At 40.8% G+C, this 21,707-nt stretch overlaps 1 protein-coding gene across 1 annotated transcript in view; it reads right to left on the reverse strand.

The window, feature by feature from the left end:
* The window catches only part of PLG (plasminogen), a 64,038-nt gene that overhangs the window by 30,203 nt on the left and 12,128 nt on the right, over positions 1 to 21,707 (reverse strand). Inside the window, exons 3-11 of the mRNA XM_018565642.1 lie at positions 16,750 to 16,856; positions 15,163 to 15,277; positions 11,793 to 11,932; positions 11,432 to 11,552; positions 5,028 to 5,146; positions 4,400 to 4,562; positions 2,880 to 3,001; positions 613 to 778; positions 88 to 267 (exon numbers count right to left, since the gene is read on the reverse strand). Coding sequence (XP_018421144.1) covers positions 88 to 267; positions 613 to 778; positions 2,880 to 3,001; positions 4,400 to 4,562; positions 5,028 to 5,146; positions 11,432 to 11,552; positions 11,793 to 11,932; positions 15,163 to 15,277; positions 16,750 to 16,856 — 1,233 coding nt within the window. The remainder of the gene's footprint in view (positions 1 to 87; positions 268 to 612; positions 779 to 2,879; positions 3,002 to 4,399; positions 4,563 to 5,027; positions 5,147 to 11,431; positions 11,553 to 11,792; positions 11,933 to 15,162; positions 15,278 to 16,749; positions 16,857 to 21,707) is intronic.

Here is a 21,707-nt window from a genome sequence, read left to right on the forward strand (position 1 = left end):
CGGCAGCTTAGTGAATGGACCCCTATGTGTGTATTGGTGATTATACTATCTTCAATTTAGAAAGTAACAACTGGAGTGTTTCTCTGCTTGCCTGGACTGGTAGATACAGGTGTAGGCTTTGTTGTCTGTATAGGCTTCTGTTCAACAGATGGTACATCAGTGCATTTCTTCAGGCTACAATACTCCCATCGTACATGAGGATCTGTGGTATAGCACCATGGGCCTTTGTCATTATCTGGATTTCTGCAGTAATTCTTTTCCAGTCCCCTGCAAATATAAATGTAATGTGTAAGATACGTTTTTTCCTCCAAGGGAAGTTGCACCAGGGTTTAGAACCATGTTATACCTGTAATTAATAAAAAAATAGGAAACAAGAGAAAGTGTATTTTTTATTGTTAAACAGAATAAAATGGAATCTAGCAAAATAATCTTATTATATAGCAAACTTCTAGCTATAAAAGCTTTCTTTTAGGACAAATGTTAGAACTTAGGCAGACTGTCTGTCTTAGTTCTATCGCAACTGTGCTTTTCTAGGATGTTTATCCTCTGTAATAAAGGCAGCATAAATATGGGGATAAATTATACATCATGTAAGAAAGCAATCTCACTTACGCATTTGGAAATTTGTCATGTGTCCTAGTATGTGCATGTGGCACATGAGAGCTCCAGTCCTGACATCTTTTACCAGAGATCGTCATGTAAGTTGTGCCTCGGTAATTCCCTCCATTACCCTCATAACATTCTGATTCTACTGTAGGTGCGGTAGGCGCAGGTATAACTGTACAGAAAAGCGTAATAATTTATCTTTATTTAAATGAATACAATCTACTATGCAAGTACAAGTACATCTACAGATACTTTTTCAGCTCCAAGACTAGACTAGAGAAAAATTCAAAAGTTAGGAGGCAGCTGTCATTTTTAAAGAGCATATGGAGCTCTTGGGATTTGTGCATCCCTGTTTTAATGTATGATTTTTTTTAAATAAATGTGCACCAATACCATTTTTTCAAGTACGGATACTTGTCCAAGTACTCACAGATACAAGTATTAATACATTTTTGTTTATTGTCATGTGACAGTTTTTCTAAAACAACACCGACTAATGATTTCAGGACAGTGGTGGAGCGCCAGAGCCAAGTCCCAGCTGCAACCCCTGCAACCCTGGTAGTTCTCCTGAAAATGCCAAGTATCAGCACTGGTATCTGAACTGGTATCTGGACAGCCCTAGTAAATATTTAGATTCCAAATTGGAACACACCTATCCCCTTTGTCTATCACAGGTCACTAGTGGCCCCTCAATGTGATGAGTGGACTCACTGACCAATGATGACATGCAGGAAGCCGATGCGGGCTGACCAGAGCTTGAGTTTTGAGTTGGAGGGGAACTTGACTAAGAGTGCTTTGGGACACCCAAACTCATCAGTAACACAATTAAAGTGCTTTGTAGTCCTACTACTAGTTTAGTAGGTTTAAGCTAAGCACAGGTATACTTTAGAAATCCAACTCCACTATATTAAAAATATTACACTACTTAAAGGCTGCTTAGAGGCAGTCTCTTAAAGACATTTGCTTGGCTCACCTTCACATACATTTTTAAATAAATAAAGTGTGGGGAAAACTGGCCCACAGCAAACAGAGACAAATGACCTCATGGGGAAGAGTAGCAGCTAGACAAGGTTTCTTAACCCTACCAGTTACACTTTCCCCCTAGAGTGGTCCTTTTTTGGATGCCTGCCTCTACCAATTGCTTCCTGATTGCTTCCTGATCCAGGCATCTATTGTCTATGTCCAGCTTTAGTCATATGATAAAATATATTTCTGTAATTTATTTAATTAAAGCAAATGCTGAACAACCATATATTTTATTACAGTATTACAACAGAGTTCGCTATCTACTACGGGGTAGAAAATTAATATTAAGGTCATGGTTGGTTGGTTAGATCAGTGTTTTAACCTTTTTTTAGTCATGGCACAAATTAAAAGTATGCAAAATCTCAAGGTACCCCAGTTCTAAAATGTAAAAAGTAGAGACCCTACACAAAATGGTGGGGTTCCCTCTTCACATCTGAACCTCTCCTTCAACATAAGAGTGCCCCTTTACATCAGCAATCCTGCCTCATACTAGGAGCCCCCCTTCTACATCAGAGGTCCCCCTTCGCATCAGAAGCCTCTTTCAAAGCAGAGTCCTACAATCACATCTGAAACTGCAGTAGCATGGCAGAGGGCGTAAGGTGGAGTAGGCCTGGAAAGAGGCGGACATTTATCCTTTTCTGAATGGATCCCACACTCTCCTGTTCTAGAGCTGTTACTGCAGTGATAGACCAATTGTGCTTTCTGTCAAGGACACAGGATCACAAGACTGGCTGCAGAGGATTACCTACCCACAGAAAAAAACATTACTCATATAAGCATATAGTATTTTTAGCACATTGTCTGGAGTTCAGTATTTACTATATAGATTCCAGTGTTTATCATTTTTGATTATATTTAAATAGGCATTATCATGTTTACCATCCTCACCACTCCTTCCTCTGTCACAGCTGCTGCCAAAATACCAATTTTCATATGGTGTTGGAGCTCAGAGGGAGCGGTGTTGTCCATCATGAGACAGTCCTTAGGCCTATCAAATTTCTGCTAGACCCAATCTTTGCATCATGCGAGAGGGTCACATGCTCGCCAATACCCAGAAGCACCAGGTATTTTGCAGTAGCAGCCACAGAAGGAAAAGGAGGGTAGTGCTGTAGATGTGAATATAAGGTGGTCACTGCCACTTTGCCCTGAATGGACAAGTTGACATTGTTTCTATAAATATTTCTTATATACATTCATTGTGAAACAAAAATAAAACACGATATATTTTAATAACATAATGTATTTACCAGCAGGCTGTGAATCACAGCTAGGTATTTCACAATATTCCCATCGTCTTGATTTGTCTGTGGTATAACACCAGGGCAAGGACTCACCATCAGGGTTTCTGCAATAGTTTTTTTCTAGATTCCTAGGAAAATATATATTTGCATTAGAAAATATCAGATCTGTATGTCAATATCCAGATCTAAAAGGTATAATGCAGATGAGATGAGAGGTTTAAACTGAACATGCAAATTAACTTTACTGTATACCCTTACAGACTTTCATCACCATTATTTCTTATTTCTCTGTTTTTTATTCTCAGTCCTAGTTAACCCAGGCAATAAACTCTGGCTAACTCTCTGGCACTTTGCCCACCTGGTTGAATTTTACCCTTTGCTACAAACTGGTCTAAATGACTGGAACCTTAACGTGCTTATCTGCCACTTGCCACCAGTGAGACTCTCATGAAACACACCATTTTGCCTTCTATATAAGTTATGATCCCACTACCAGAGGCTTTGGTGAAGATCAGGTAGATCCAGAGCCTACATCTTCAGGGAAGCATATTTACATATTGTGTGTGTCTCTAGGCATCCACAGCCATACTCTTCAGTCTGTATGGATCACAGTCTTCTTCTGGGACCCTCACAAAATGATATTGAGTGAGGGACCCTTCACACTTGTCTCCTCCGCTAGTGTGCGGAAGCACATTAGCATGCACAATTTCACAGGGTAATGTGTGTTGCATTTAGACATCACATTGTTTTAATAATTTAAAATAGGCTGCCAATGCATAGTAATGGAAGGAACACAGGCACTGCACCTTTATTCGAACACAGCATGTGTGTTGTTGAGTGCTGCAGTGCAGGCCTACTTTACTTAAAGGAGAACTATGGGGTCAGGGCTTTTCCCAATAGTTCTCCTAAAGGTAACGGGAGGACACAAACTAGCGTCCTCCCGTCACCCAAAGCTCAGTATACAGCTCGCAGTATACTGAGACACCACAGCCGGAACGGATCCCGACAATGCTGTCTGGATCAACAAAGCTGCGTGAGTGACAACTGGCTCTGCCTATCTAGAGGCAGAGCCAGCTGTACCTGACCCCTCCGTTCCGCCAGTCAGTGGTGGAGGATCGGGGAGGGGGGGGGAAATCCCTGCAGGGAGCCGTGAGTGACAGTCACGGCTCTCTGCAGGGATAGATCGAGAAGTGAGCGAGCGACAGTATGTGTTCGCTTACTTCCCGATCTACTGAGCCGACCTGTGACAGTTTAATTGTCATAGGTCTGCTCAGATTATGAGGCTGAGTTAAAATCACTCGCCTCATAATTCTCCTTTAAGCGCTGTTGTGCCCTTCTAAATGTATGAATACTAAATAAATGCCATTGAAATTCACCTCACAGAGTGGCTTGTGTTACCTGAACACAATAATAGTGTGAAGCCAGCCTTAAAGCAGAGATCTGATTGCACCTTCACTATAAATTATTTGCTCTTTGCTAACATTGTTATACATATATATATATATAAATCAAACACAATATCTTACTTGCAGGGGTAGTTCTCTGGGGTTCTGGTGTGTATTTGGGGTTCCTGAACATTCCAAGCCTGACAAGTCTTTCCTGATGCTGTGACAGCAATATTTCCTCGATATGACTCACCATTTCCAGACAAACACTGCAATCCCATTGGTGATGGAGGGGGATTAGAGGCTTTTAAATGCAAAAAATAAACCATTAAAAAATACTTGAATCCATACTTTTTTCTTCATGCAATCAGTGTAAACCTAAGCACAATAAATGCAACGGCAAAATAGTCAATGGTCATAGATATCGTGTAGCAAATGGTCAATATTTTATAAGGACCCTTCCTTTAATTTTGGGCCTATGAGATTGTTTGCCTAACTTGCTAATCATATAGATATCCACTCCCTCCTTTAAGAATTATTACATACAAATGCAAATACTTTGTAGTTTTGAGGATTCAACTAAAATTGTAATTGTAAAACCAAATATTTGTAAAAATATTTTGGATCATTTACCAAGCTTATGGCATTACATTATACTCATAAGTTCTCTGCAGAAAAGTAAACACCATGGTGATGTAATAGTGAAATCTGAGCAAAGTGAATTGTTCTTGTCCAATAAATACAAAGGCATTTAAACTTCAGCACTCACTACAGCGTGGAACATTGCAGTATTCCCACCGCTTGTTTGGGTTAGTAGTAAGGCACCATGGTCGAGGTTCTCCATCTGGATTCCGGCAGTAATTCTTAATGAGATTTTTTTCTGGAATGCTGAAAACATAGATACAGTTTATATGAACTGATGCATCAAATACTGAGCGGTATTCCCACTTGTAATTATCTTTCAGCATTACATGCTAGTTGTTGCTCACTTCATTAAACCTCAGTAATGGAAAAAAAGCATACAATCAAGATGAAAGATAATTTCAAATCAGTATTTATAGCGCATGTGAGTTTATAATTCATTATGAGTACTGGGCTTAAATGAATAGTAAGAATTGCTATTTGCACTGTCTGTGTTTTTTTCTTTTCTTGTGTTGTTACATAATAGATACTGGGAAGTACTTAGAGTTGTGTTTTAAAAAAGAGATAGCCTTCTCAAAGCACTGGTGCTTAATGCTGATGGGCACCAGTATCTTCAGTATTTCCACTGTGTGTTACATAAGTTGTTAATGTCAGCTTGCTGAACTGCTACAGGTGTACTTTGGGCTTTAAGATCCTGCCTGGTGAATTGTTAAAAGTGCAAAATAAAAAACCTATGCTTCCAAGATGTTTGTCTCCAGGAATATTTTATAAAGAAGGGGACCTAAAGAAATAAGCCCCCTCTGAATAATGTTATGACCCTTTATGGCAGGATGGTAGGGATTTTATTAAAGATATCTTACAGTCAGTGTTGGTGTGTTGATCTTAAACTTAAACTTATTCAGTTCTACATCCTCTCTGGAGGCAGGTAAGTTGCAAATAAATCTACATCCCTCCTTCATAATACCAGAGGTGAAGAAAAGCCTTGTATCTGTCAGGTATCAGAAACTTAGGGGTGTGCACCTTGTTTTCTAGGGATTTCTCTGAAAGCACCCCCAATGTGGACTAGTTTAACCATTATGGAGCACACCAGTTACCCAGTCTTCACTTGTATGTTTGTTGTGCTGTGCTGGTATTTCTTGCGGGTTTTGATTTTTTTACAGCACTTTTACAAGGATTTCACTAGTATCCAGGACACCATAATTCCAACTGTGAAATTTCCACTTCAAGGTCCACTTCAACTGAAATATTTTCATTGATTGATTTGACTGATTGTACTCAATGTGTGTGAGTGCATCTCCCTTTACTGTGACTCACTTGAAATGTAGATACTTGAATGGTCCACCTTCCCTTGCACTCTAACCCTACATTTATGTATCCCTGCTGGATAAACCTTGGGTGTACTGCATACACAACTAAATGGGAGAGATTGATGGGTAACATGGCAGAGCAGAGAAGACTATGAGCAGATTTGAGAGACCACAGTGCATTGTTCTGTAAATTCCACTTCCATCCAGTCAGATTACAAATACGCAATGTGCTGCTACCTAGCCCATAGCTGAACACGCATTTGTTTCAAGCTATTTACATTTATGATTTTGTGTTGTGTGGGTGTGGTTAAATTTACGGCCCATTCACACCAATTGTGGTGCATTCAAGAGAGGTAGCTGCTGGAACGCACATCAGTTGCTCACTAAACTCCGCCCTTCGCTCTGGGGCGTGTTGGTGCATTGAAGTCAACGGCATCGCAGATATGTATCCCCGCCCGCAGTGTGATTGAAAGCGTGGCAAAACATTGCCTGCGTTCCGGTCCACTGCGAAACGCAAAAATGCTGCATGCTCTTTTTTTTGTGTTTGCAGTGGAACGGAACGCCCCCTCCCGCCCCAGAACGAAGGGGGAAGTTTAGTGAGCGATTGCTGTGTGTTCCAGCAGCTACCGCTCTGGAATGCCCTGCAATTGGTGTGAATGGGCCCTCAAACACATTTTCTGGCGCTGCCTGAGGGCTGAACAGCTTTGGTCCAGAACCTTTTAAATAATATCCACCGCACTGACTGTAAGCATATATTAGAATCCCTCTACAGCAGCGGTCTTAAAGTACTGGCCCGTGGGGCGACTGGGATTGTATTTTATGTGTGGGGGGAGTAGATCATGTTATTTCTGCAGGGTTAGTTTTTTTTTATGTGTATGGAATGTTATTTTCTATTTGTGCATGGGTAGGATTTTTTTTATGTGTACGGGTGGGAGGAGTGCATTAGGCTCCATTCACACCAGTATCTTTACATGCGATTAGGGATTCCTGCGTCAAGAACTTGCGTTTTCCTGCAGCAGGAATGGCTAATCTGATGTTTACAAGCGGCCGCTGTCACCCATACAAGTTAATGATCAGATGACAGCAGCTGCATGTAAACGCCTGCACACCGCATGTGTTGGTGATATGATTACATTCGGTTCGGAATCAATCACTCTCAGTTGTGCATCCAGGGTGAGTGTTTTCTAACTGCATGTAATCATATCACATATCATTACATACGGTGTGCAGGAGTTCACATGCAGCGGCTGTCACCTGATCATTAACTTGAATGGGTGACAGCTGTCGCCTGTAAACACCAGATTAGCCATTCCTGCTACAGGAAAACGCAAGGAATGCCTAATCGCACCTAAATTTACAGATATGAATGGGGCCTTATTGTATGTGTACTGTATTGGGGTCCATTGTACCATACTGGATATAGTTACATTTTATTTTAAAGTATGAAATTTGGCAAGCGGCCCCCATGGGAGAAAAACATTTGTCAAGTGGCCCCCGAGGAAATTGAGTTTAAGACCGCTGCTCTACAGCTTTACTGAACACGCATGGCCAGATGGCCTTTAGAATCATACATTTAAATTTCTTCCATATATATTCACCACAACCAATCAAGTTATAGCTTGGGAGGCTCCCACCTTCATTTTTATTAATGGTTAATAAAAAACAGATGGTGAGGTGATTTACTAATGGAGTAGAGCGTGTTCATTTTCAAAATAAATGTTCACTTACCTTAGTAAATGAGGTGGAAGAAAGTAGAAATTCCCCTTTGCGAATAATACCCAATCAAGTGCAAGAAAAACGAAAAAACTGTATTTTTGCTTGTACATGATTGGATGCGTAAAGTCAACACACCTTCACTGTGTTCACTAAGCAAATTTTCTCTTTAAAAAAATGAATTTTCACTTAAATTAGTGAAGGAGGTGAAGTTGTGCTGACTTCCACCATCTATTTGTTTTTTTATTTTCCATTTACATGATTGAGTATTCTTTGCAAAGTGAATGTTCAAGTTGACTTTACAAAGTTTTATAACATTTGAAACCCCGGGACAGAGTACTTTAACCTCCCTGGCGGTATGATTATTTCGCTTTTCGTTATTTTTTCGGCGCAACCTTTTTCCGGATTTATTTCGTTATTTCATTTTGTCGTTTCTTCCGGGTTTTTTCCTCGAATTTCCCGCCGGTTCCGCCCCCATGCGACGCGTCAGCTCGCAAGGGACGGAACCCGGAAGACAGATGCCGGCGCCGGCCGGAGGACACCGCACGGCTCGAGGGACAAGGTAAGTAAATACTGTGGGATATTCCCGAGTGTAGCTCAGGGTATGGGAAGTAACCCCGAGCTACACTTGGGAATACCGCCAAGGAGGTTAAATGCAAGCTTTGATACCACTTTATTTAGCTTGCAAGCATCTACCGTGTGCCACTTGATTTACATTAACTGAAATCCAATTTTAACTAAAACCTTTGCATTTAGGGTGGGTAAGTAATAGAACATCTGAATTTTGTAATGTTTTCTTTATTCCTGTTGGTGTTATATCTGTCACAGAAGTGAGGTGAAATCTCCATAAATGGAACATAGTCAGAAATAAGTTTTTAAGCCTTTTTCACTCTATCCTATCCTCTCTAAGGTAAAAAAAAGGTTTTGGCTGGAGACATACAGAGGGGAATTTATCAAAACTGGAGCAGACAAAATGTGGAGCAGCATGGCAACCAATCAGCGTCTATCTTTCATTTTGAAATCATAATGGAACAAACTGAAGAGAGCTGATTGGTTGCCATGGACAACTGCTACATATTTTGTCTGCTCCAGTTTTGATAAATTCCCCTCACTGAATCTAATTTTTAAGTTAGTGCATACCCAATCAATCTTTTGTTCTCTGAGTTTCCCTGTGAATACAGCTTATTGAGGCTGTCAGTGTTATTCAAACATATATATATATAGCCAGTTTTTTTCTTTTTGTTATTTTAGATAGAGAGAGAGAGCAGAAGCGTTACAACCCCTGTCAAGTTTTTATTGTTGGAAATCCAAAATGTTGTCACCAGAATTAGAGGTGAAGGCAGATCTTTCAATGGGAACACTTGTTCCAGTGACAACTAACTACAAGAGGAATTCCCTTCACTTTGGAGAGATTCCCTCTCATTTACCGGTAGAAGCAAAGGGAAATTTCCCAAACAGGACACAGAGAACAAAAAATAACCTACTAGGAGTTGTAAACTTTCCCAACTCTCTCCAAAACTAGAAAGAAATGTTATACGTTATACAATGTTATACAATTAAGCAAAGCCGTAGCTAGCTCCTTTTGCTCCCGAGGCAAGAACAGAAAATTGTGCCCCCCCCCCCCCAACAGCCGTATGATGCCACCCAATGCTGCACATGCGCGGCATCATGTGACGCCATGTGCCCCGCCTCCAGGCGGGGGGAGAGCAGCGGGGATCCAAGGAGAAGCTGAAGCCTGTGCCGCCCCTCTTCTCCCTGCCTAGCTGCGGCTGCGTTGGCCGCTTGGTGCCCCTGTTGCCATGGCGTCCTGTGCTTGCCATGGCAACAGGGGCGAGGGGGTGCAGCTAGGCCGGCCCTGGCTGCGCCCCCTCTCAATGTCTGCGACCCCTCTCAATTGCCCCTGAGGTGAGTGCCTTACTCACCCCATGGTAGCTACTGCCCTGCAATTAAGGCACAGTAAAATATAGCTAAAAATGAACATGTTGCATGTTTATGAGCGATTTTTTTTCAAATATGTCATATTTTACAAAAAAATTGGCATTGCATACATTAATATAGAGTATTTATTAGGGTTGCACAGATACCAAGTACAGTACTCAGTACAAGTACGAGTACATGTACCGATACTTTTGAGCTCCAAGACTACACTAGAGAAAAATTCAAGAATTAGTAGGCAGCTGTCATTTGTAAGGAGCACACGGAGCTCCTGGGATTTGTACATCTCAGTTTTAATGTATGATTTTGTTTTTATAAATATAAATAAAGGGATGCACAGATACCAGTTTTGCGAGTACGAGTACTGGTACTTGCCGAGTACTTACAAGTACGAGTACTGATACATTTTTGTTTATTTTCATGTGACAGTTTTTCTAAAACAATACAGACTAATTATTTCAGAACAGTGGTGGAGTGCCAGAACCAGGTCACAGGTGCAACACTGGTAGTTCTCATGAAAATGGCAAGTATCTGCACTGGTACTCGAAAAGTATCTGTGCATCCCTAGTATTTTTTTTTTTTTTAAACCATCACCAAAACCCATAAACAAAACAGGAGTTGGTTTCTGACACCTGTCAGACAGTATCTTCCACACAGAGTACAGTATGTAATGTCCTTACTAATGACAGCAACATATGTTGCTAGCTGACACATCAGCTAGCTATAGCAAGGCACATATCTAATACCCATGCTTCCCTAGACACACAAGAATGATGCAATGCAAAATATTTCAGTACAGAGTTCATCATTTTCCTTGCAACTAATATTCTGTGCCTACAAGAAATGGTATATAAATCAGTGTGAACTAGTTGAAGCATGAAGCTTTATTTGCAGATCTATCAGAGTCCCCTGGTTTGCCAGGGTAAAGCTACAAAAATGGAGGATCTAGAAGCATATTTGTTTTCAAACAAATTTTGTGATTCCTCTAAGAAGCTCCTTTATCCCCTCCCATTCTGTGCTACTGATTAACAAACAAGTATTCAGAGGCAGCCAAAGGGAAATAAACAAAAAATATAATTCTCAATAACAATTTTAAAAGTTTGTTTTGGTTCTGTCCTTCTTCTTAATTTGACCTATTTTGTTATCTGAGTATGTATTGCAGAAAAAAGGTTTTACATTGAATTGATTACATAAAGCACAGGAGGTAAGAGTAATGGTAAAATAACAGAACAACAGACATAGGATATCCAACGGGTAAGCAAAAGCAAGTGTCTTGGTGGCAACCACCAAACCTACGCTGTGTTAGAGATTTGACTGTTACTGTTGCAGAATAGTACCTATTTTCATATGAAGATGAAGGGAGCCATGTGCCTTATTAATCAGCAATGAAAGGTATACTATTAAAGATTAATCAGTGTAATACTGATATTTAAGTAATTAAGGCCACACACTACACAATATTTTAGCCAAAATATCAGTATATTTAATTATAATATTTTTTAAGCTTCTACGTAAGAACCCCTGTAGATAAAACGCTTAGTATTCTGTGAGCAGAAGTTTTGCACTGTAATCTTACCTTGCAGGGTTGTAACCATGAGAATGGGGGGTTTGTGAATCCCAATTCTGACACTCCAAGCCTGACTCAGTCTTGGAAATTTCCCCCCTGTAATTTCCTCCACTGCAATGAAAGCAATCCTCTGCAGAAGAAGCATTAAATCATTGTTAATATTGTCAATTAATGCAATTACTGTATATACTTTGTTGCATAAGTAGATCATGAAAGCTAGCCTAATTTACAGTTTTTAGTTAAATACTCTTAGCCTAGCACTTTTAAATAGTAGAGACATTCCTTTCCGACAGGCAGTTATATGTAAGTATATACTTATATTTAACATATAATTAAACACCTTAAACACAATAATTAAACACATTCTGACCTTCACATTGGGGTATGTTGCAAAATTCAAATCTAAGCTTTGGGTCTGTAGTGTAACACCAAGGTCCTTGTGAATCTCCATCTGGATTTCTACAAAAATTTGCCTCAAGCCCTTCATTTGGAAAATTTTCAGGAGTAAAGCTGGAAATGAAAAAACAGTGTCATAGTAAGGCACTATAAAAATGTAAAATGTGCTAAACATGTCATCAAATGCTAACATATAGGTGTTGATTTACTAAAGGGAAATAGGTTGTTCACTTTGCAAGTAAATTTTTCCTTAGCTTAGTGAATGAGATGAAGCTCTGCTGACTTCCATCATTCAATATATAATGTGCAAGAAAAATACTGTTTTTTTAAATGTTCCTTTCTCTTGACAACGTGAGTTTTCACCACATTTACTAAGTTAAGAGAAAATACCTTTGCAAAGCAATACCTTTTGCCTTTAGCAAATCAACCCTATTATATCCCTGCTGATGTGAAGCTTTTTGAGTCAATGTAAATTGTTACCTTTTCCAAAATTTATGAACAAGCAAACATTAGATCATTATTCAAACAGTGCCTACAGATAAAGGTGACATATTTAAATAAAACACAATGTTATTTTTATTAATTTATTCAACAACAAAAATCAATAGATGTATTTGAAAAGGGCAGTCCACAACCCTCTATTTCTTCTTTTTGAGCCATTCCTTGGTGGGTTTGCTAGTGTGCTTTGATCATTAAGATGTTAAAAGACCCATTTCCAGTTCGACTTCAACTTTTGGACAAATGGGTGAGTAGTACATCCGGCTTGGGTGAATGATTCATCCCTGAGTGATCGTGGTACCTATCCTGGCTGTGGTCCGGTGAATTACATCTATGCCAGGCCTGGGCTCTTTCTGCCCTGTGCTTTTATGATTTATAGCAGGTACCATGGGGAACTCTGGTCCTGGTCTCGGCTCGCCTTCGCCTTGCTCTTTTGTGTGTTTTGTTTCCTGTCTCTCTTTCCCTTCATGCACTGTTCCTGTAGTGGTACAGATGAATGGGATATGATTATCCTTTTTCAATGTTGGCTACTTAGTATTGGAATATAGTCCCGCAGAGTTAGAATTGAGACATCAACTTATTAAGTGTTGCCAAACATTGATAAGTATCCAGAAGATTTGTATACAAGTCTAGTGTGTAAGTACTCACATGTGCCGTTTTCCTCCAGGCCAGTGTGAGTTGCTGAATCAGTTTTGAATCATGTCACTTCTGCTGGTACAAATTAAATCAGGTTGTATAGGGATGTCCTTTAGTCTTCAGTTTTAGAGACCCCGTGGGCTATGGGCTTATCTGCAGGTTGTCTGGGGTTTCAGGTGGTGGTTGTTGATCTCCTTTGATGATCCGTGTTTTAATTATATTTGAATAAACTATTTTTGTACTAGATAAGGTACTCCGACCCTTGTTATTACTGGTCTTGATTTGATCTTCTTTAGATCATTTCTCCTTCCTTTGCTCTAAAGACAACTAATGTGCCTCACAATAAAATAAATGAATGCACTACAAAGCAAACTATATTATATTAATTGCATGTTAAATTATTTGAAAATGTGCAGGTAAACAGAATACAAAATAGTTATATGTAAACCTTATTTATTTGAACAATGAAGAGACTTACAGCTCCAACCTAGACTGTATCCCTTCAGTATGGCATGGATCGCCTATTTATAGCTCAATAGGAACCTATCCTGTGTGGGTTACATTTCCTTTGTTTTGATCGTGAAAATGGATGCTGCGTGGTGAATTTGATACTCTTCTGTAAAAACGTTTGGTCATTATGTGCCAGCTACTCCCTCCTTGCCTTTTCCTTTCTTCTATCCCCATTTCTCTCTTTTATAAAAGTACATAAAGATTTTCCTAGCCAACTAACGTAAGATTTTTATGCATTCATATACCACATGTGAATCATTTTCTTTTTATCTGTACAGTTTTAATTGATTTTTACCTTAGGTAAGGCTGCAAATAAAATGTAATTTATTAAAGAAAGAAAGAAAACAAAACAGATGAGAACAGTAAGTTGATGTAACATGTATAACTATGACCTAAAGCTGAAGATTAGAGCCAAACCCTTGATCCTTGCAGCCCTCACTGAAGACACAATGATAATTCCTGCCATAACTTCATAAAGGGGGTTATTCACAAAGCTGCCGAAGGATCTAGCCATAGCTTAGGCTGATCCTTCAGCTAGCTTCAGCCCCAGGACCCCTTCGGTTCAGTAGAACCGAAGGGCTGCTGTATTCACTATACCCCGTACAGCTCCTGAAGTTGGCTGAAGCCATATGCTTCGGCTCGAATGATCCGAGGTGAAAGCTGAAGCCGGCCGACAGCCTGCTACTGACTGTTGGGCGGAGCTAGCTGTCATCTCATGGCTGGCTCCGGCCACTTGCAGAGACAGATCAGCGTCCCCTGGACAGCAGCAGAGGACGGGTGTAATAGCCAGCTTGCTATTGGATATTGCAAAGTGAAATAGCCAATAGGAATCATGCTATGCATTCCTATGCTGTTTTTTTTCTAGTTTTTTTTAATGGTTTTCTATTCTGCTTGGTACCACAGAGATACTCACTGCTGTCCGGCCTCAGCAAAAAGCCTGCCGGAGGTTCGGCTCAGCCGATCCCGATGTTGGATCAGCTGAGTCGAACTCCTTCTGCAATTCGTGTCGGCCGAACATGCTGAGCCAGCCGCAGCAAGCCAATGTACGGCTGATTTCAGTCGGTGTACGGCTGAAATCAGCTGTACAAGCCTGAAGTGAATAGCCGAACAGCGTTCGGCTCACTTCAGTTCGGGTCGGTTATTCACACGGCTGCCTTTGGCAGCTTTATGAATAACCCCCTAAGTGTACCTGAACAGCAGTGACCATCAGTATGTTTATGCTGAGCTTTCTGGTATATGATTTTCTAAAGTTATCATGCCTACAATCATAGAATTAAAGGTCATTATTGTAAATGCACTGACAAAGCTTTGGTACTTGCTTGGGACAAAACTTTGGCACCTTAACCTAAATAAGTTACGTAAGTGCTCAATATTATTTTGAGCATAAAACATCCTCTTTTTCTCTTTTATGTAGATCATCATGTGCTCTTTCTGCTATTATTTTATATCTCAGCTGTCGATATATAATTCAGTTTGTTGCTTATACATGAGCACCTGTGTGTATTTTTGCACATATACTGTAATATATATATATATATATACAGGGCCCGAAAAATCCACTCGTCCACTCGTCTGTGACGAAATGTATATATATAAATATATATACATATATATATTATTTATTTGAGTATAACAGAAATCAAATCATTATCCTATTACAAAGATGTGTAAAAGTGTTAGAAGATAGACTAAAACTGTACTTTGGTTGATGGGGGGTGTTCGATACCCAATCTTGACATGTTATCCCAGACTTTGTTTTAGATTCAGTTCCTCTGTAATCCTTTCCATTTCCAGAAATACAATTTTCAAGGTAAGCTACAGAATAGATAATAGATGGATACATTAAATGAAATGCATGTGTATTTCTTAAACAGATGTATCAGCAACTGACTTTTACCAACATATATTTATATATATATTTATCACTATGTAACCAGCAATGTCTCATATTAGCCCAATCAAATGGGTAAAAAGAAATGCACATTCATATGATATATTTAACTTTTTTTTAGCTTTTTTTTTTCTTTTAAATTTTTGGCATAAAAACACAAAACATGGAAGGTTATGGGGCCTTATTGTGCTGTGTATTATAATTCATTAACGTTATGAAACACTCTATAAACTCTTCTGTGCTCTGGTCAGGAAGTAGACTACTAGTGAGCAGCTAGGTTAATATACCATAGGTAATTTATCCAGCTTTAGGGGTCATTCCCATGTACAGAAATACAGGCGTAAGGACATACAGCGGAAAAATGCCTGCATTTGCACAGCCCAGGAGCCCCAGGTGTTGCATATTTGTGTCCATAGGATTGCATGGACACAACACACTGGAAGCAGATGCAAGTACCCCATACACCTGCATGTGTAAACACCAGTACTTGTATTTACATGTGCACACGTGATATTCAGCATATTGTGTCTATCCAATCCTATGGACACAAATCCACAGCAGCTGGGGCTCCCGGGTGATGCAAACACAGGTGTATTTTCCGCTGTATGCCCATATGCCTGTATTCAAGTCCATGGGAATGAGCATGTATTCCCTGCCCATGTCACGGATTAAATAAAAAGTTACAATAAGGTCACAAAACCTAATGCCCCATTCACACACAAATTGGCCTGCATGTACAGCTCTGTGCTGCGTGCGGGGCCGTACCAAGCAGCTGCCGGGAAGGACAGGTGCTGCGTGTGATTAGTACGCAGCCCCCGTCCTTCTCTATGGGGCTACGCGGCCGTACGCCCCCCTACGCTCACCTCAATTGCAGGTCCGTAGGGGTGCAGGTGAGCGTATTCATATGCCGCTGGAATGGATCCTGTATGCGCCCCTGCCAGAAAACTGCTTAGCCACTCCCACTCTCAAATCTCTACAACATAAAGGCTAATCATTCTGTAGTCCATGATAAGAACTAGGAGGGCTAACTAGTAGAGATAACAATGGAAGAATGCAGAGGACACAGGCAGCTCTGAATTTCTGGCAAGATTAAACAATTTTTTTGTATTATTTGTCAAAGAGATATAACAAAATGCTTCCAATTGCATATTAAACAGACCAAAAAAGAATGTTAAAAAAGAAGTTAATTATTTGGGTTTACATACTTTTTAAAAAAGACTACAAAGCTTTATTTGCTTCCAGAAATCAATGTCATTAATAATAAATAGCTCTGTTTGGTGGGTCCACATTTTCATTAAGTTGACAAATTTTCATGAGCATGGGTTTTACAAATGAATAGTTCCAATAACTAACCACAAACACCATAAATAATAAATGTGATGAATGGAGCACATACTTTTTCTTTCATATATAGCTACATCACTCCTTCGATGCACAATTGAAGACTTCTGATTGTCAGGAAGTGTAACGCATAGCTGGTTTTTTGAGCCATACATAAAGGATCTAAAGGATTTAAGAAAGAAAATTTGCATATATAAATGACATCTGCCATTGTAATTTTTCTTCAGGGATTCCATAAAAAGTTACAAGACACATCAAATCTACTGTATAAATCAGCATTTTCTGATTTGAAAGGGGAGGAGCGCAAGGTCTCTAACATCCACCAGCTCGGTGATGTCGTCAGGGAGGAGTGGAAGAGGACTCCAGTGGCAAACTGTGACGCTCTGGTAAACTCCATGCCCAAGAAGGTTAAGGCCCAATTTGGACATTTTCACTTAGGGGTGTACTCACTTTTGTTGCCAGCGGTTTAGACATTAATGGCTGTGTTTTGAGTTATTTTGAGTAGGCAGCAAATGTACACTGATATACCATCTGTACACTCACTACTTTACATTGTAGCAAAGTGTAATTTCTTCAGTGTCGAAACACTTACTCCCAGAAAGGTTTACTCTGCTCGATCGAGCAGAGTAAACCTTTCCTTGCAATCCGTTTTGTTTTTTCTGACATGGGGCCGCCCTCAGTCAGAAAAAAAAACACCATAGGAATGCATAGCTAGATTCCTATTGGCTATTTCACTTTGCAATAGCCAATAGCAAACTAGCTATTGCACCCGCCCACTGCTGCTGTCAATCAGCAGAGGGGACCTGAAGTTCTCCATCAGGTCCCCTTTGTAGCCACCCTTTGTAGCCACCCGATCTACGGCTGAAATCAGCCTACACACCTGAAGTGAATAGCCGAACAGCGTTCGGCTCACTTCAGTTCGGGTCAGTTATTCACTCAGCTGCCGTCGGCAGCTTAGTGAATAGACACCATATCTTAACAAGCAAAATAAAGCAGCTGGCAAATGTCATTGACTGGAAAAAGGCTTTTTTCCTTTATAAATGTCACATTTGCTGGAGTACATTCTACAGGTGCAGGTTTTAGACAGTTTCAGACATCCACCAAGCATGTTATTTAAAGGAATTGTGTATTTTTTAAAGAACTCCAGGCATAAATATTCTTAACCCTTGCGGTGGAGCTACCTCCATACTGCAAGGGTTAAGTGCTCGTTTTAGTCTAGGAACAAAAATAACGAAGATATACTCACCTGAAACTCTGAGTCAGCTAGCTGCTAGACAGGTCCCTGCAGCTTGTCTCCTCCTCTGCTCCTGTGGTCTAAGGACCTGTGAGTCATTAAGTCCTATAGAGTGTATAAGATGTGAAGACACCAAAGGACATTCCATTGCTGGAGTGGAGTAGGAGACAAGCTTTTTCCCATAGTTCTCCTTAGGCTAACGGGAGGACACAAACTAGCGTCCTCCCGTCACCCTAGGCTCAGTATACCGCGAGCTGTAGCTCGTGGTATACTGAGACGCTGCAGTATACCGCGAGCTGCTGCTTGCGGTATACTGAGACGCCGCAGCTGAAGTGGATCCCGACAATTGTGACGGGATGCGCCCAGCTGCGTGACTGACAGCTGGCTCTGCCTATCTAGAGGCAGAGCCAGTTGTACCCGCCCCCTCCCCCGTCCTTTCCGCCAGTCAGCGCTGGCGGAGCGGGGAGGGGGGAATCCAGCCCCTCCCCTGTCACGGCAGAGAGCCGTGACAGGATCGAGAGGTGAGCGAACGCCGGTATGTGTTCGCTCACCTCCCGATCTACTGAGCCGACCTGTGACAGTCTCATTGTTACAGATCGGCTAGAACTATGAGGTGAGTGAAAAGCACTCACCTCATAGTTCTCCTTTAAACAATAACAACTGGGTGGAGCCGGCCGTGACGTCACGACCAGTTCCGCCCAGTTGTTGTTCATTGGCCGGAACCTGCTAGAAGACTCTAGCAGGTGCTGGCCAATCACTGCTAGCTTCGCCCAATTGTTTTTCTTTTTTATTATTATTTATTTATTTTTAAATATCTTTATTTTTTAATTTTACTATTTATTTACATTTTTAAAATCTTTTTCAACCTTTTTTTTTCTTCTTTTTTTGACTATTTGACCACGGAGGTACCAAGCAGGATAGCCGAGCGAGCGGCATTCAGCTATTCACTCACTGCCCTTCGTCAGGGGCGAACAGCAGCGAGTGAGCTGCCGGAGCTTCGGCTCAGCCGATCCAGATCCTTCTGCACTTCTGGCTAAGCTGACTGAAGCAGCTGAAGTCAGCCGATATATACGGCTCAAATCAGCCGTACAAGCCAGAAGTGAAAAGTCGAACAGCGTTCGGCTCACTTTACTTCGGCTCGGTTATTCACTCGGCTGCCTTTGGCAGCTTAGTGAATAACCATGTCAGTCTTTTCCTGTATATAACGCTTCACACTCCTGTGACTTCTTGTATTCAATTGGTATAAACCTTTTCGTAGATGTGTATCATCAAACATATAAATTAATACATTAATGAATAGCTTCACTGCTCACAGACACCAATGCTCTGTTATATAAGTCGCTCACCTCCTTGCTCAGACCCTTAGGTCACAAACGCTATTTGTGAAATCAACGTCTTTCACCCACCGATACTTCTACCCATGCTCTTCCTCATTCCAGATAGAACGATCTCAATCTTATCAATCCATCAGCTCCCTGACGAAGACATCACTGACAAATAGACATAACGCGTAGGGGCGGAGTCAGTGCCAGAGAGCAGGGCAGGCAGGTCTGATATGTGATTTTACATGCCTTTTATGTGAGTGTAATATTTTTTTATAAAAGTGTTTTATTTAAAACGGGTTGTGCTGTGATATCTACCTCTATTTTTGAGTATTCCTTGAAATGAAGATGGGCTTTTATTAGAAGAGAGATCGATAAGAGGGAGATCATTCTATCTGGAATGAGGTACAAGTATCGGAGGGAAAGACGTTGATTTCACAAATAGCTTTTCTGACCTGAGGGTTTTTTTCTTGTTATTTGCCAAGATACGCTTATGTACTTGATGGTTAGTTACAGAAAGGAACAATATAATATAAGTCATTCTGAATCTGTCTGAGAATACCTCTTGCCTATTATAATCAGGCATGATAATATTAAAGTGTACGCACAGGCAAAATTAAAGATATATAACATAAAGAGGTAATAAAGGAGAAAAATGGAGGAAATTAAGACCTTTTTAGCTCCTTAAAACCTTAGCAGGCACTCAAATACTGTGTTTTTGGGATAAGATTGTGAGTAGTTTTTATTTTTTTGCTAACTTTCTTCTATCAATATAATACTGGCTATAAAAGTACTTGCTGTGATGTACATGTAAACACTCCTAAGATATGGCTTATTTTTCCATTGGTTGCTCGCTATGATGGTTGTAAGAGTGGAAAGCTGCATGTTATCAGATAAGGAGGGAGGATGTAAACACTTGAAATATTAAACCTGTGCCGCTCAGAGCCAAGGTATTTTCGTGCGCAAAGGAATTTTAGCAGGATAAACATTAGATAGAAGGGCATAGCTCTTACTATATGAGCTAATAGGTTTATAAAGTTATAAAAGGTATTCCAAATTTCTTAGAATTGTTATATTTTGCAACTGCTTCCATAGCTTAAATCACCAGTTGCAGTCTAAAGGGGGAAAAAAAGCTTCAAAATAAATACCTTCAGTGGAATGAAGTATGCAGTATATATAACAGTGAGATGTGAGATGTGAGTGTTCAGTGTGAGTGTGTACAGGGCCATTTATGGACTTGCGGTGTGTTTAGAGTCAGCTTAAACTGTAATTCTAGCAATAAACTAGATAAAAATGAATAAGCCCATTAAAAGATAAAATAACAAATTCAGCTTCCGCTGCAATATTCAGCTTTAATCCAGAGATTTCCATGCAGTACTTTTTCTACCACTAAATATCCTTAGTCATATGGCCAGCATCATTCAGCCCACTTAGATAGTGGACCCACCATAGCCTGTGACTGGACAGTAAATGGAAAAGCAGCACAGTAGTGATGGGCTCATCTCTCTGCCACTCTGCTTTCTCCTCCTATCAGCATACTTCTTGTTAGCAGCCTTGTACTGCTTCTTTGTCTCACACTCCAGCCCTGCTGTAGAGGGAGTGCATGAGGCTGATACCAGGTCAAATTGAGGTATTTGCACTGCTTGCATTTAAGAAATATATTTAATGGTGTATTAATGTTTGCAGAGCTGCATTGATTTGTGTCTTTTATATTATATAAATTTGGAATTTGGGCGGTGATAAGTAAAATAAAGGTTCATCCTCCGCCCGTTTACCCGCCCACCCCGGCCTAGGGGCTGGCTTTGGGACACCCTCCATAAGGGATCCAGTACCAGAATGCCTGTACCCAGCGGAGACTCTCCTCAACGGCAAGAAGTTCTGCAGAGGTTAATGGGCGCAGACCCTGTAATGTACCTGCAGTTTCTGGAGCGTCAGGCTGAGAGAGAGGCGGCTGAAAGGGAATCGGCCCGAAGGCATGAACTGGAGATGGCTAAGCTCCAGCATCAGAGACCGGGACCACTTGCCTCAGAACCAATGGCCCAAACATTTGACCCCAGGACTGAGGGGAAAAGCTTTGGACCCTTATGTGGAAATGCCACCTGAGCAAGACAACGATTACGAAGCCTTAAAGGACGCAATCGTGAAGAAGTACCAGCTGACACCAGAGGTGTATCGCAAACGGTTCAGATCCCTGCAAACCCCTGCAAACCCGTTAAGACTCTTTTCTGGATGTGGTAAGTCGCTTACGTACCACATTCCGGCAGTGGTCCCAGGGGCTGAAGAAAGTGTCTTACGAAGCCCTGGAGGACCTGATGATCCAGGATCAGCTCCTGCACATCTGCCCCACAAAAATTAGGCAGTTTGTGCTGGAGCGAAAGCCAGAGTCTGCCACAGAGGCCGCTGAACTTGCAGATACCTATACCAACACTCGGGTATCTGACCATCGTCGAGCTTCCC

This window comes from Nanorana parkeri, unplaced genomic scaffold (genome assembly GCF_000935625.1).
Source record: "Nanorana parkeri isolate BGI_ZX_2015 unplaced genomic scaffold, ASM93562v1 scaffold869, whole genome shotgun sequence".
Taxonomy (NCBI): Eukaryota; Metazoa; Chordata; class Amphibia; order Anura; family Dicroglossidae; genus Nanorana; species Nanorana parkeri.